This window comes from Mauremys mutica, chromosome 1 (assembly GCF_020497125.1).
Source record: "Mauremys mutica isolate MM-2020 ecotype Southern chromosome 1, ASM2049712v1, whole genome shotgun sequence".
In the NCBI taxonomy this organism is placed as follows: domain Eukaryota; kingdom Metazoa; phylum Chordata; order Testudines; family Geoemydidae; genus Mauremys; species Mauremys mutica.
In genome coordinates this window covers 37640632-37656730 of record NC_059072.1, presented here as the reverse complement: position 1 = coordinate 37656730, position 16099 = coordinate 37640632, and the positions used below count along the sequence as shown (strand labels likewise).

Sequence of the window (16099 nt, the reverse complement as noted above, 5' to 3'; positions counted from 1 at the left end):
TATATCAGATAAAGCAAATTAAACATTTAGTCAGATTTCTAATTGCATATGGTGAATCCAATAACACGCATGTATGCACGAATGTGGATATACTGTCAATGATATATAAATATAACTATCACAAGTTTGGTTTTGCTTTGTATTGTTTTGTTTTCCAAGCAGGAATATTCCACTTGGTTAAATATGCACCAGGAAAATAGTGTTCATCAATGTGAAATGTGATCCAAAGAAGAGACTGAGACTCATGTTATGGAGGAGGTGCCATCTTCACTAGTAGTTTCAGCTATTTCATTCACAGAGGCTCTGGATGAACAGAGGAAAGAGGGGTACAACCTGCAAGATTCTCTCATAGTTGAGAAAAAACAACTTGGAGGTTTAAGCACCATTGTGAATGGAGTTGTTAATGTCTCCATCTGGACAGACACGATTCCAATAACACTTAAAAAAATTGAACAGGCCCTTTAGACTCACTTCTCAGAAAGGAAATAATGACGTTATTGAAGAACAGCCCATCTACCTCTGCCAGATCTTGCAGGCAGATCAGCTACACCTGTCAACAGTATCAGAGGCTAATAAGGTTAATCAAAGGGACATGGACCTCTGACCTTTGTCCATTGCAAAAAGATAACTTACCAAGGTAGCTAATGCAGTGTCTGTATCCAGGCCTAAAAGTAGACTGATAAGAAACAAGAAGAATCTGGAGCGGCCCTACTACAACCTTCTTAATAACTTCCCAAAAGGTCACAGTTGTTAAAGCCAAATGATGACTTCTTGATCAGTAACTGACAAGGTCATTCAGGTGAAAAAGTTATTTCCTTGTCAATCACTGAGCTTTCTCAAACTTAACATTTTTAGAGATTATTGGGAAGACTGTAGTGTGGCAATTCTGATGTCATCTTCCTTCCCAGATTCCTATAAAAGTATTCACAGTGACTTTCAGTGAATGCTATCAGCTGACCTTGACAAAGTGTTGGTGACCTTCCAGGTCTCACAGACAGAGGTGGAAGGTGTTATTCTTCCGTAAGATCATGTTTTTCCTTTCTGAGAAATCTCAAATGGCAGGTTTGAGAGGTTGTTCATCTACCATAAAGGCTCTATCATGCAGGATTCTGCAAGATTTCATTGACACTTTTCTTGCTAAATGTGTATCTGAGGTCACATGGGGAGATTGTGAGGCATCACTGCCTTGCTGACATCAGTCTACTGCTAATGATACTCAGCTCCATATATCCTTTTCATCTGAAAGGTGGTGGGTTTTATTTTATTTTGCCATGTGCACGATGAGGATAAGGACCTAGACAACAATTAAACGACTGAAGTTCAGTCGAAATAAAATGGAAGCAATGACTGTCAAAAGAAGGAAGAAACGGGAAGAATTATCAGCGGTTATGACTGCGTCATCACTTCATCTAAATACACTATGTAACTGCCAAAAAGGTTTGTAACCCAGAACACTTTGGAAGCCCTACTGCTGTTGGAGTCCAATTGACAGCTATTATGGCATTTGTGATGAAGATTTACTTTGAAGACAAAATCTAAATTGGATTTTCCTTTTCATGGGAAAATTATTACATGGGGTGGGGGTAACCATAAAGAACAAAGTAATCTGCACTAGTCAGCTATAGCAACAACATTGTAGAAATTCAAAGACAACCTTTTTTTGGGAGTGAGCTCAAGCAAAAAGAGGCATAACGAGTGTTTCTGTATTTTTTTCCTGTTACATTCCTATTTTCTGTGTAAGCACTCGTTTTTATGCAGTTGCTTGTCCTTTCTAAAAAACACACAGGAGTTATGTACGGTCTAGCAGCCTGGACCACACAGAGTTGACAGCAAGGGCAGGGGCAGGTAAAGTGCTGGAGAAATTACAATTGCAAAGTCATAAAGATTCTAAGGGATATTGGCGGGAAGCTCACTCTCTAGCACCTGTAAACAAGTACAGCCTGCATTGCCTCTTGCATAGTCCCATAGCCACTGGTTGGCGTGCAAGTGAGAGCACAAGCCAGACATCTCTGGAGAAACTGGGTCCTGTTTTTCAGAGGTACTGAACACGCCTAGCTGTCATCAACTTCAGCTGGAGCTTTACACACTAGAAGCCCATTTTCGCCACCATTCCTTGTATTCAGGCTACGTAACGGAAGGCTATGGAAGGTTTACAGAGCCCTGCGCAATACAAAAATGTGTGTTCTCATCAGACCATGCTCCGCAAAAATTGTCTGCAGATATCCGCATTCACGGATGCAGATATCCGCAGATATCCATGGATTTGCAGGGCTCTACTTACCCAGCCAGGCTTAGGCTCCGAGGCACCCCCCTGCCAGAGCCCGGTCGGGGAGATCTGTGCGGGCAGCTGTGGGGAGCCCGTGCAGCGTCGCAGACCCTCCAGATGCTCTCGGCCGGGCAAGGACCCTGGAGGGTGGGGACATGGACGGGGGCTGCTCTCAGTCCCATCCCCCCACACTGCAGGCAGGTGGAGGGTCCACCACGGCTCCCCACAGCTGCCCACCTGGGTCTTATTGTGGCCGGGCTGTGGCTCCGAGCCACCCCTCCTCCCTACTAACTCCCCACCATCTCTCCAATGCTTCCCGATGGCCGGCAGGCCCCACAGATCAGCGCCTCCCTCTCCCTCCCACCCACCATGATCAGCTGTTTAGCAGCGTGCAGGATGCTGGGAAGGAGAGGGAGGAGAGAGGATGCAGCACGCTCGGGTGAAGGGCTGGAACTGAGTAGGAAGAGGTGGGGTAGGTGTGGGGCCTTGAGTGAAGGGGTGAGGGTAGGGCTGGGGGCAAAGCCAGGGGTTGAGCACCCCCCGGCACTTTGGAAAATTGGTGCCTATGGTCTTTACAACATCCCCGGCAATGAGTTCCACAGGTTGACTGTGCATTGTGTGAAGAAGTGCTTCTTTATGTCTGTTTTAAACCTGCTGCCTATTAATTTCATTGGGTGACCCCCAGTTCCTGTGTTATGTGAAGGGATAAGTAACAGTTCCTTATACACTTTCTCCATACCATTCATGATTATACAGACCTCTAACCAGACATGCCAAACCTGCAAAAAAAAAAATGCAGAAGTTGGGCTTGTTTTTGGCTTAATTGGCTTGTGAGTTGCTTGTTGGCTAATTTTTGGCTTGTAGCTTGTTGCTTCTTTTTTTTTTGTGATTAGCTCCTGGAAAGCAATGGCAAGGTGGGGAAAAGCAGGGAGCAGGGTTAAGCAGGGGCAAGGGGGGGGTCAGGAGTTTACAGCGGGCCCACCACAGTCCCAGACTGCACGCCACAGGGATCTAGTCACATAGAGTTTTGGGTGTCTTAGGGACTGGCTTCTTTTGAAATGGGATTAGCTAGATTTTGGCTTATTGTGAAAGTCAGGGTGCTTATTTAACATGTGAAAGTTGGCAACTGTGCCTCTAACATATCTCCCCTTAGTCATCTCTTTTCTAAAATGAACAGTCCCCATCTTTTTAATCTCTCCTCATATGGAAGCTCTTCCAGACTCCTAATTATTTTTGTTTCTCTTCTCTGTACTTCTTCAGTAGTAGTAGGGAGGACTTGAACCAGGGGACTCCCACATCCCAGTTGAGCTATCCACTAAACTAAAAGTCATAAGGGAGGGCCTTCTCCTCCCTCCCCAGTTGTTTTGATTCAGGCCTCGCACTCAAATTAGGAATTCAGACACTTATTATCTTCCCCAGGTTCATGAACCACAAGCAGCTTCAGTGAAGACACTACCTATGCCGACTGGAGAAGCCCTCCCATCGGCATAGGTAATCCCCCTCTCCAGGGCCGTCCCTAGAGATTGGGGTGCCCTACGCAGCCCCCCTGCAGGAGGGCTGGCCCCGGGCCTCTGAGGGAGGGGGGGGCGCATCTCAGGACTGCAGGGAGGGGAAGGGGACTGTGTCCAAGGGCTTTGGGAGGCAGGAACAGCCAGCGAAGGAAGGCAGCAGAAGTCGCCCCCCAACACACACACACACTCACGGGGTGGCGGGAAGTGGAGCGACCTGGCCCCAGCCTGCACCGCTCTGTTCCCCCGGCTCCCAGGCTTGGAGAAGGGGGAGGAAACAGCCCCCCAGCACTCACCAGCGGTGCAGCTGGGGCCGGGTCACTCCGCTTCCCGATGCCTGCCCAGTGAGTGCAGGGAGGGCCCAACCCTGACCCCTGTTGCAGTCCCCTGGGACGCATAACTCAGGGGATGGGGTTTGGGGGGAAGAGGTAGAGTGGGGGGCAAGGCTGGGGCAGAACACAAGTGGGAAGGGGTGGGAAGGGGAAGGGCAGAGCAGGGGCTGAGGGGAAGGGATGGGGCAGGGGCAGAGGCAGCTTTCCTGGGCCCTGCTGTGCACAGCCCCCGAGGGGCCGGCTCAGCCGTCCGGGGGATTGGGCTGGCTGCTGGAGCTGGATGCAACACGCAGCTGCATAGGGAACCAGGAAATTTGGGGCAATTTGGTGCCCCAAGTTTCCTGGTGCCCTATGCAGCAACGTAGTTTGTGTATGGGTAGGGACAGCCCTGCACCTCTGCAAGACACAGTAGTTACATCAACGGGAGAATTCTCCCATTGACCTAGTGCTGTCTACAGTAGGGTTAAGTTGGCTTAACTGCATTGTTCAGGGGTGTGAATTTTTCTGTCGAGGGTGGGGAACTGGGGTGTTTGACAGTTGAGTGATGCCGATGCTTGAGCTAGGGCTTGTCTACACTTGAAATGCTACAGTGGCACAACTATAGCACTGCATTGTAGCACTTCAGTGTGACACTACTTACACCGCCTGCGTAGTTAGTCCACCTCCCTAAAAAGGGGTAACTAGATCAACAGAAGAATTTGTTTCATCCAATGCTATCTACAACAGGGGTTAGGTCCTATGTTGCTCGGGTGTGGATTTTTCAAACCCCTGAGTGATGGAGCTGGGTCAACCTAACTTTTTAGTATAGACAAGGCCCTAGTAATGCTGAGGGGAAGCAGCAGCTTGGGTTAAAACTGCTCATCAACTAATCCAATCATTCTGGTAATCCAATCACTCTGTGCTGCTAATCAAATCCCTGTGTGTGTAATTCCAGTGTTGTTTTGAAGTGCAGTAACTCAATTGTACTAACTCCAGCTAACTGTTGCAGTGATGTCAACGAAGACAAGCCCTTAGACTAGAGCTGCTGCACCTCTAGCCCCATTACCAGTAACTGGAAAGCTGAGTTTACGTAGTCCCTAAAACTGTTATCCAATTGACTCTACCAAATGCAATAAGGACAGAACAAGCCCTAAGCCAACTTGAGGGTGTACACAGGGCCAGCTCAAGCCCTTCCAGTTTCAGTGGCAGAAACTGACTGAAGTTAGTTCTCATTGAAACAAGTTGTAAATTCCTTCTTCACGAGAGAGGTGTTTCTAAAAACTGCCTTAAAATTAATCCAGACTTGCCTCCCAGCTGAGTGAGACTTGGCAGCAGCTCTGAGCGCCCACCTCGCCTGAGGACGCCATGCGGCTTTCCCTCGGCTGATTTCTTGTTGCCTCAGCGCCCTCTATGGACTCTGATCGGAAAGGAGCTGCCTTTCAATCTCAGCCAGCGCCAGACGTCAAGAGATGCCTCAGACACACGCACGGGAGCCAGCGTGTGACATTGCAGCGTGTGTGCGGATTTCCAGCCCAGCGAACCCAATGGACGGGCTCGCCAGGGGGGAGGAAACACAAGCGCTTCTTGCAGTTCTGAACTGACGCCTAACTACGAAGGGGCTCTTCGCCGCTCAAGGGCAGGCTCGGGTTTAACATACTGACGTCTCCCAGCGTGTATCAGGGAATCCCATTAGCTCCCCCTAACGCACGTGCGCTTTCAGACGGCAGATGCGGCCATACAAAGACCCAGGGGTGCAGGCTGAAGGGCTCGGACCCAGGCTCTGTGGAGCAAACTCCACCGCCAAGCGCGGTACAGCTCAGCCCGCCCGGGAGGGAGCGGAGTAAGAAATCACAGCAGAGAAAGGGCGGGCACAAACAAAGCTATAATAGGCAAGGGAGTAGGATGTGTTATTCCGGTGAACGCTGCGCTATAAATAAGCCGGTTTCTAAACGATGTTTGGGCGGCTTCATCAAAGGCGCAGCGTGGATCCAGCCCTCCCCTTCCCGGTGTCCCCACAACGGTGATCATGGCGGCAGCTGCTGCTGCTGCTCTTTCCCCTTATCTCCCTCCCACCCCAGCGCCAGACGCAGTGTCTCAGCTCGGCGCAGAATGACCTTTCCCCAACGCAGCCGAGAGAAAGGAGAAATGAGAGGAAAGGCGCGCCTAGGAATTCCCGCCCTGCGCGCCCGGCCCCATTTTAGCATATGCAAACGCACCCTCTTCCTGATTGGCCATCGCTCGATACCCCCCTCTTTGAAAAGGTGGCCCTTCATTGGCTGACTGATAAAGTTAATGCAAATTAGAGACTCTTGCTCGCTCTCTCTCCCTCCTCTTTTAGCTTGTGTGTGATGAAAATTTCAGACAGTGTGTAACTCTGCGCGTCTATTACTACAAATAAATAGTTCCAGCCCCCCCGTCCCTTGTATTTACTGCGGGCTGGGGCTCTGCAGTCCCCGCCGGAGCCGGAGACCGCACGAAGACATCCCAGCGCGGTGTGCTCGACGGGAGGGGAAGTAATCCGGCCGGCACAGCGAGGTGTTTCCCACTCCCCCGCGGAGGGATATTTTGTCTCTTTTTCTCCGCACCAAAACATTGAGAGTTAAGAGGCAGCTCCTGCTGTAATTGAGCTCAGAAGTGAGCAGGCACCGAGGAGGCTGCGCTGCTGCTGCACCGGGGTGACGGCTTCACTGCGGCGCTGGATTGAATTCGCAGTCACCCAGCGGCCCCGAGCAAGCGTCCTTCTAGCCGGGGCGGATTTTACCCACTTTCTCTGCAGCCCTGCTGGCATCTGGGGTTGCGTTCAGCTGCGCTAGGAGAAGCAGAGCATCGCCCCCGTTATTGATTGCTTTTTGTCGAAGGGCTCCACGCCGCTTCAGCTTGGATTCTTTGTGGCTGTTTATTTTTGGAGGCGTCTGCCACCCTCTGCTACAACATCAACTGCTGCTGGTGGACCGGGGAGAGCAGGGCGGGAGCCAGGCAGCCGCTTCGTAGCTCCCCTCCCGGAGCCGGGAAGGAGAGCGCGCCGCTCCTCTCCAGCAGCTCGTTAATTGAATAATTAGCCCGGAGGACACACTCTACGTTTCGCTGCAGGATCTCTTTCCTCCCCCTTCCCCCGGCTCCTCTGGAAGATGTTGCTCTCTAAGTTTGGCTCCCTCGCTCACATTTGCAACCCCACCAGCATGGATCACTTGCCCGTGAAAATCCTCCAGCCAGGTACGCAGTGAGCGACTCGCTGGTTGTGACCCAGCCGCGGTGCGGTGCCCGTCGCTTTGTAATGGGGAGTTTGCAAGCTCCGAGGATTTCTCGGCTGTCACATTCCCTGCTAGCGCGTCGCCGCGTAGGGATGGGCACAGCTCCCCTGTTAGCTGGGTTGTTAGGGGAGAGTGCGCGGCGTCCGCGTCCCCGTCCCCCCCCCCTCCTCCAGCGGGGCGTGTTTGGATATTTTGGCTCTGGGTGGCGGCTTGTCGGATCGCTGCTGGCGTGCAGCGCAAAAACACCGCCTGGTTTCCCCTTGCTCGCTAGGCTTAGGCTGAATAGCCGCATGTGCCGGTGTGAACAGCCATGCGGCTCCCCTGGCGGGGCTTCCTCTCGCCTGCCTCGTGGCCTGCCTTCTTAATAATAGAGCGACTCCAACCTCTTTTTTTAATTTGTCTTCCCGTTTCTAGCGAAATCGGAGAAGGAGCCCTTCGATAAAGTCTACCAGGTGGGCTCCGTGCTGGGCAGCGGGGGCTTCGGCACGGTGTACGCGGGGACCCGGATAGCAGACGGCTTGCCGGTAAGGAGAAGGGGCGCTAGTCATGTCTGCGTCGTTGTGTCTTGCTGTCTGCTCGGGGCGGCGTGTGCGGGGCTGCAGGGTCGCCGCCGCAGAGCGGGGAAGGCTTGTCCCCACCCCGCTCTGACGGCGCCTTCTCTCTCCCCCAGGTGGCCGTGAAGCATGTGGTGAAGGAGCGGGTCACCGAGTGGGGCACCATGGTAAGTATTCGCTGGGGAGCGGGTGTAACCGCGCGGTGGGTGCGAGGGAAGCTGGGGGCCGGCAGTCATCCAGCCTGGCTATTGTTTGGGCGGCGAGAGGGCTGGGTCCCCCTCCCGCCCCTGTGTTGTTGTTTACATGGGGGGGGGGTTTGGCGGGGTTTCTTCCCCCGGCCCCTCCCCCTCTGACTGCGGCAGCCGCGGAGCCCCCCAGCGGAGCGGCGCTGGACTTCCCCAGCCCCCGCGCTGCTGCGGGAGACTCCGTGCATAGCGCGTGGGGTGGGTCTGCGTGCGGGGAAGGGAGGAGGCTGGCTGGCTTCCCCGCCTGGGCTGCCCGGTGAGTGACCGCCGCCCTTGTCTCTCTGCGCTGCCCAGAACGGCGCGATGGTGCCCTTGGAGATCGTGCTGCTGAAGAAGGTGGTGGGCTCCGGCTTTAGAGGGGTCATCAAGCTGCTGGACTGGTACGAGCGGCCCGACGGCTTCCTCATCATCATGGAGCGGCCCGAGCTGGTGAAGGATCTTTTCGACTTCATCACCGAGAAGGGGGCCCTGGACGAGGAGACGGCCCGGGGCTTCTTCCGGCAGGTCCTGGAGGCGGTGCGCCACTGCTACACCTGCGGCGTGGTGCACAGGGACATCAAGGACGAGAACCTGCTGGTGGATCTCAGGACGGGCGAGCTCAAGCTGATCGACTTCGGCTCCGGAGCCATCCTTAAGGACACTGTCTACACCGACTTCGATGGTATGTGTCCCTCCCATCCCCAAAATGCCTCCATGCGGGTGAGACAGCAAAGCCCTGCGCCGGGGCTGACCCGATGCGCTCTCCCTGCGTGGTTGTTAGTCACACTCAGCTCCTGAGAACAACAACAAGGTGGCTCTGCAGCTGCAGTAGCTGGTAATGGATCTGCCGGTCATTTAAACCTGTGCACTGGAGGCGGTTGGGGGGGGTGTTCTGTAGTGTAGGAAAAAAGCGATTCCAGGCAGTGACGCAGCAGTTTATATTTCCCTGCCTTGGAAAAGGCATTTTTCCTAGAGGGCGATCTGTTTACATTGAGGCTTCACCAGCGCCAGGTGTTCCCGTCCATGTTATGTGCAATGCATATATTTTGATTTCTAGTTTAATGAATTACTCACAACCCAGCTGATGCCTGCATTGCAGATTTAAAATCCTCGGGTAAAATATATATATGCCCCTTAAATGACTTAAATTTGGGTTTTTTAATATAGGAAAGCTGAAATGCTTCTTGCACATGGAGGGAAGAGCTGATTTTTTTTTTCTTACACCCCTTGCTGTGAGTGTGCCTGATATAGATGAGGGACTTCCCCCTCCCCTTCTCTGTCGTCAGCTGCTGCACTTAACATCTGTTTTGTTGTGAAACCCGAACCTCCTGGCCATGTGACCGTCAGCATCACAAATTCCAGTTTTTGTTTGGTATCCAAGGAACAGCCTAGTGCCAAGGGAGGGCGGTTTCTAAGGGCCTTTTCAGAGAGCCAGAGTAGCATTTTTTTGATAATTCAGAAAAAATTAATTTGTGAGCAAGTCTATATTTTGTTCACACTGTCTTGGAATTGGATAAAGCCGATTAGCTGTATGTAATGAGGTAGACCTGAGTTTCACCTTCTGTTTCTCTTCTCGGTTCTCCTCCTTCTGCCCCCTCCCCATTCCCTTTGTCCTTTTGTGTCTATTTTTGGTGTGATGCTGTAGACGCCACATGGTCAGTGAAAGGAGCCATGCCTTCGTCAATAGTCAGCTGATGGAAGCTGTGTTATTCATCACAACAGAACAGCACAAGCTAATGGCCTAAATGTATGCATGGTGTAATTGTAGCCAGCTTCTCTGGACTTTCACTGGAGATGAATTTGGCCCACTATGATTTTTGAATATTTAGAATTTTTTATTCTTGTGTGGTTTGATATGAATGTGCAGCCCAACTAAAATGTTAGGGAGGAGAGAGATTAAAACTTGGTTTGCTGATGTTGGGGGGTGCTATTTTTTCTTTTGTAGGAACAAGAGTGTACAGTCCTCCAGAATGGATCCGATACCACAGATACCATGGGAGATCAGCAACAGTGTGGTCCTTGGGAGTGCTTCTGTTTGATATGGTTTGTGGAGACATCCCTTTTGAACAAGATGAAGAGATCTTGAGAGGACGGTTATACTTCAGGAGACGAATATCACCTGGTGAGTTCAAACACAAAAATATTACTAACACTTAATTTTATGATAATGAGTGATTTTCTGTTTGAGGTTCTTTTTGCTTTTAAGTCTAATGTCGTCTGTTTACCTCGTCTGTTTCAGAATGTCAGCAGCTGATCAAATGGTGCCTTTCACTGAGGCCTTCAGACAGACCAACACTTGAACAAATTTTTGACCATGCATGGATGCACAAATCTGAAGTAGTGAAGTCTGAGGACTGTGACATAAGGCTACGGACCCTTGATACTGATGTATCTAGCACAAGTTCAAGCAATGAGAGTCTGTGAAACACTAAGGACCTCACAATGGGAGGGGAGCTACAAGCAGAAAGACCACAGTGCTGCTGCCAATACGTAGGAGGGGCTAGAAAAATGCATTCATTATTCTGTAGTTGAATCTTTGTCTGAGGGACTTGATTTTATTTTCCCCTTTTGCTGGTTTCTGCTTTGGAATGAGAAATTTCCTTTGGAAACGCTAATGTTTGGGAGTTGCAGGCCAGTACTTAGTCAAAAGACTGACCTTATTAAGAAAGCAGTGACCTCTTGAATACATGGTAAACTTTTTTGCTCTCATAGAGCCTGGACTAGATTTTTATTTGCTTTTGAGTGCCTTTTTGAAAGCTGCTTCAGTGGGACTTTCTTTTTTGAGCTGTGTATGTCCAAAGAAGATCCAGTTCATTATAGGATTTTGCTCCCTTTAGACTGAGTGCTGGAGGAAGCAGTTCCTATGATGCATTGGAGAACATGTTCGGTGATTGAATGAAGTAGTCCCATCCACTGGTGATGGAATACTTGAACACAGACATTTCACTCCTTCCAGTCCCCGTCCCACCTCCAAACCCACCTCTGCTGCTCCAAAATATTTCCTATAGCCTGCATACAAATATGAACAGGTATATCAGCTTTTTTTTTTTTTTTTTTAATCCCCCAGAAACATTCACTCTTGTTTTCTTTTATCATCTCTACCACTGGGCATGCAAAGCCCCTTTCTCAATCTCACCCTCCCTCCACCCCTCTCCTTTTGTCAACCTGCGAGTCTTAAAGTATGTATGGGCATGTTAAATGCACAATCAATGCAATATTCAAGGACTTTACTTTTTTCCATACCTGTATAATGTGTTTATGTAAATTTGGTTTTCCCGTGTATTATACAGTTTTTTTTATTTATTTGTTTGAAGTTTTAGAAGACCTCCCACAGTTTCAGCTGTGGCTATTTATTTGCTTAATTTATTTGGTTAGAGTTATATTCAACACTGCTTTCCCCCTTCCCCATGGGAATTCTAGTGGTTTGCCCATGACACTCTTTTCTGCATTCCTGTTAACTTTTGTTTAAAAAACAAAACAATTTTTTTTCTGACCTTACCAGTTTCTGTTGGAAGATGGAAAATTGTTGTACAAAGTCTAATTTAAGGGAAATAGAATGACTTTTTAAAGTTTAGTATGCCTTTGTCTGGTATTCTACCAGTAATGTAAAGTAATGCTATTTGGAAGGGTTTTAAATTATTGACAATGTACAGTCTTTGCGTATTGGCTCTGGAAGGTAGGGTGGCAGAGTCATAAACATTAATTTATTTTAATAGCTGTGTTTCTGTGTTCTGGTTGCACTTGTGCAGCTTGGATTTGGATTTTTTTTCTTCTGTTTAACAGTGTGAAATGTATGGAGATCATATTTTTTATACAGGTATTTCAATTAAACTTTTTTTGTATATAACAGTACTGTGTTGTGTATTCACCTGTCTTCTTTTTCAAACTATTCCTGTTTGTTTAAACACATCCACTTTGACTACATCTATGTGAACTTTCTTCAAAAATGGTGCTGCTAGATAGAACTTAATCACAAAAGGAATTCACCACTACCTGTGGATTTTTGAATAGGCTGGTACATCAATTGCTGTTAACATCCTCCTAAACCATAAAAAAGAAGCCTTTTCCCACTTAATTATGGGTTACTATTTCACGATTGGATGTAGTGGAAAGTAAACTTGCCCCCATTTTGGGAGAGAGAAAATTTCCTGTGCATCAATCTGTACAATGAGGTGTCCAAGAAAGGATGTTAGTTTCAACTAAAACACTTTTTTGAGAAACATGAATGCTTTTGATTCAAGAAGTTAGCTAGCAAACTACTCACAATATTTCCCTTACTATTTCAAATTTTATGTTTGGAATCAAATGTGACAGCCCAGTTTCACATTATGTAGGCCTATAGTGAAGTCAAACCTAGGGTTGTGATTGCCATGGAAACAGACATGAATATCAAATTCAGCCTTCCAGTTTTATTGACAAATCAGTTAATTAGGGGTGGAGAGAAGCAGAAATGCCCACATTTTGAAGCTTGCAAAGTTTGACTACAAGATTCCGCCATTATAAAAGCCATGTTAGGTTACTATGTTGAAGCACTACTATGTAATACCTATGATAGTAAAAGTCAGGACTTAAACTTTTTTTCTTCTCTTCCTCCCTCCCCTCCCCCCCTGCTTTATTTACCCTTCCTGGGAGCCCTATCTTCTGCCAGCTCATCCACTGATATTTAGGTTCCCTGTGGGCATAAAATCAAGCTCTTGAGGTTGATAAGGTTAGACTCAAAATGCCACTGACTAGCAGGAGGTAAAGCAAAAGTGGGAAGGACACCTCCATTTCCTTGCAGTTTTGTGATGGAAATGGCTATCAGAGGAGTTCAAGTAGCTCTTTCTCTTCATCCAAGTAAGGAGAGTATCAAATCAGGTGTATCCTTCAATAGCGCCTCTTGTTCCAGTAATCTAATGTGTGTACATTTGCCTTTCAATTTAGATGCTCCTAAAAAATTGTTAGATGAAAATTCAGACCTTGCATGTTAACTAGTCACTAGGCAACTGACTTTGCAGTTTGTATACAAAGTACATAACATGATTTAGATAATTTACATCCAGAGAAATGGAGAGACTTTACAAATCATATACTATGGAAAGAACATTAAGGCAAGAACCTGAGTGTTTTCTCTTTTGCAACGGTTTTTAGTTGTGAGAGAGGTGTTCCAAAGGCCTATTGAAGTTCTTTAGAGAAGCACGTGTCCGGCCACAAGTAGTCCCTAGAGAAATTCCAGTAGCTGATAATTAACATTTCCACTCCAGTAGCTTCACACATACCAGCAGCTGTTGAGAGTGGTGTCAGTGAGGCCTTCCATTATGAGTAAGGTTCAAAGGGACACCAAAAAAGCAACCCTAAAAGCATAGCTGTAAATCTATTAGGTGTCAAATGAATGTCTGAATTGGGGACTGTCTACATTTTCCACGTGTACGTTTTACAGGCCATGCCTTACATTTGTAGAAAACAACTGATGAAATTATCTGTTTTGCTACTGAAAAACACATTCTCACCTTTTGCTGCTGAAGCAAAATTTATTAAAAGGGAAAAGGTCAAAAGGACACCAGTGTTAGTGCTGACTTCCCACTGAGATTAGTTCAACATAAAAGGTATATTCTCAAAATGATGCACAAGGCTTTAGCTGTGCAATTCCCCTATGTTCTAATGAGAGCTGAATGGCTAGAGTACCATATCCTGAGTGAATAATAATTATTTGCAAAAACATGTTTATACTACAGCTCTAGGTTGGCAAATAACCTTTGTTAGTACAATTCTATTAACTGGCTTTGTGTGCTAATACATCTGTGACTGCTTTTGGTTTTACCAGGACTGCTGCCTGTTAAGCATTGATTTTTAAAATTTAATTGTTCTAGGACTCTTTTCAATATTGCCTCCTCTCTGCATATGAGGCTGGATCTTGACATTGCAAAATATGGAAAGTAGCATTAATTAGATCATGGGTGTTTCTAGTTGTTAAACATCAGAACCCTGTTTGAGTTTTACACTCTGATTTAGCTGGCAGGCAGGCCTATTTATGTACACCATTAGCTTAGCTCTGATTTCAAACTTTTTCAGGTACTAAGTGTACTTTTATAAATCAATGTTATCTTTTCTGCAATACAACTGATAACCATCTTCCTAACAACCCTTTGTATTCTGTATGCATAATCATTCTACTGTATTGGTTTTTTTCCAGTTACTTAACCAAAATTATTTTTATTTAAGTGTGCAAATGAGAGCTCTTTTAAAAATGTAATAGACTGTCATCGGAAAACTTGTTCAGGGTGTGTTCTCCCAAAATGCTGAAAGAAAACCATTAAACATGTGGTGGTTTAGTGACCTCTGTTGGTGAAACTAAAGTATATCTTCTGAAAAATATGATGCCTGAGTCTGCAGAGTGGTTTTTGATATACTGTCCATTGACTAGTAGCTTTAGTCAAGAGGCGTGCAGAATTGGACTTAAATATTTCATAAGGTTTGAAAAGCTTCCATTATAAAGAATTTATAGTATACAAATGAAGAGCATATACAGAACCAGGTTTTCACCTCTAGAACCTCGGAAGGCAATGCAGGATAGACAATAAGTTTAGCTGTTGTAGTGCAGTCCTTGGGAGAAAAACACAACACACCTTTTACCCCATTTTGGAAGTTAACAATCTGATTAAATGAGTTGAAAAAGGGACAAATGTTGAGCATGAATTTAAAAAACTCAACTCTGCATGATTATGTCTACACTGTACATTTAATGCAGGTGATTAGCACCCACATCTGTGCACCCAGGTTAGCCTAGCCTGGGTGTCAGCATCCCCACTGCAAAGATATACCCATGTTACTGTGAGTTCACTGTTTCTGCACTTGCTCATGTGTGTCTGGTGATGTATGCCGTGTTTTTTTGTGTTGAGACTCTCTACGATTCTTTCCCAGTCAATTGTGTCAACTGCAGGAGAATTTGTCTGTCCTTCAAGGGGAAATGGATAGTCAACACTCAAGTGTTTTAGCATGTGTCTTTGCTATATAGTGGGTGGGTTCTAGCCTGAGTTAAAGCTAACCCATACCCACACTGTGGTAAATTTGCACCGGTATAAAGCAGCTCCAAACCTGGGTCAGAGATTTTGTGTGTATGGCTGATGGTGGGAGGGTTTGGTCTAAAACAAAGGTAAGAGTCGAGGTTAACTAGAAGTCACCAAATGAAATTAATACACAGCAGGTTTAAAACAAACAAAAGGAAGTATTTTTCACACAACGCACAGTCAACCTGTGGAACTCCTTGCCAGAGGATGTTGTGAAGGTCAAGACTAAAAAAGAACTAAATAAGTTAATAGAAGATAGGTCCATCAATGGCTATTAGCCAGGATGGGCAGGGATGATGTCTTTTGCCTCTGTTTGCCAGAAGCTGGGAATGGGCGATGGGATGGATCACTTGATGATTACCTGTCTGTTCATTCCATCTGGGACACCTGGCATTGGCCACTGTCAAAAGACAGGACACTGGGCTAGATGGACCTTTAGTCTGGTCCAGTATGGCTGTTCTTATGTTCTTAGGTTCTTAACTGTGCAATTTAGCCATACTCTACATTAAGTTTGAGATTGTTGCTGGAATAATGTATCTATCCAGGTTCTTAGATGGCCTTCATCATCACAGTATCTGAGCACACGTTTCAAAGTCTGTACTGGCTTTTGCTCTGAGAAGATTTCAGCTTCAATCACCATGAGAGAAACTTCTCCTCTAGCATACAGATGTACAAATAATAATATTTTAAATGGGATAACAGTGTTCTAGAGCTTTATGGCCATTTCACACTGTTGTTAGTTTCATTTTCCCATGAATAGAATGACAAAACTACTACAGAAATATGAGTTCATGGCCATCAGTTGCCTACAGGGCAGCTGGAGGTTTATCAACTTTATTTTCTCACAGTTGACATCACCATCTCTGTACAAGTAAAAAGAAGTTCCTTTAATGTTACTGTATCCACACAGATATGTATTTCACTGTGGTTCTAAATTAC

The 16099-nt window shown here is 46.9% G+C and overlaps 1 protein-coding gene across 2 annotated transcripts; it reads left to right on the top strand.

The window, feature by feature from the left end:
- The first annotated feature begins 1263 nt into the window (after window positions 1-1263).
- Window positions 1264-11966, top strand: PIM3 (Pim-3 proto-oncogene, serine/threonine kinase). Of its 2 annotated transcripts, none has more exons than XM_044981074.1 (6): window positions 1264-1437; window positions 7751-7860; window positions 8007-8057; window positions 8430-8796; window positions 10060-10236; window positions 10354-11966. In XM_044981074.1, the coding sequence occupies exons 1-6, from the start codon at window positions 1335-1337 to the stop codon at window positions 10536-10538; spliced, it is 993 nt and encodes a 330-aa protein (XP_044837009.1). In that variant the 5' UTR covers window positions 1264-1334; the 3' UTR covers window positions 10539-11966. The 2 variants fall into 2 exon arrangements, with proteins under 2 accessions (XP_044837009.1, XP_044837015.1); XM_044981080.1 differs by lacking the exon at window positions 1264-1437 and adding an exon at window positions 6461-7298.
- Window positions 11967-16099: the final 4133 nt, after the last annotated feature.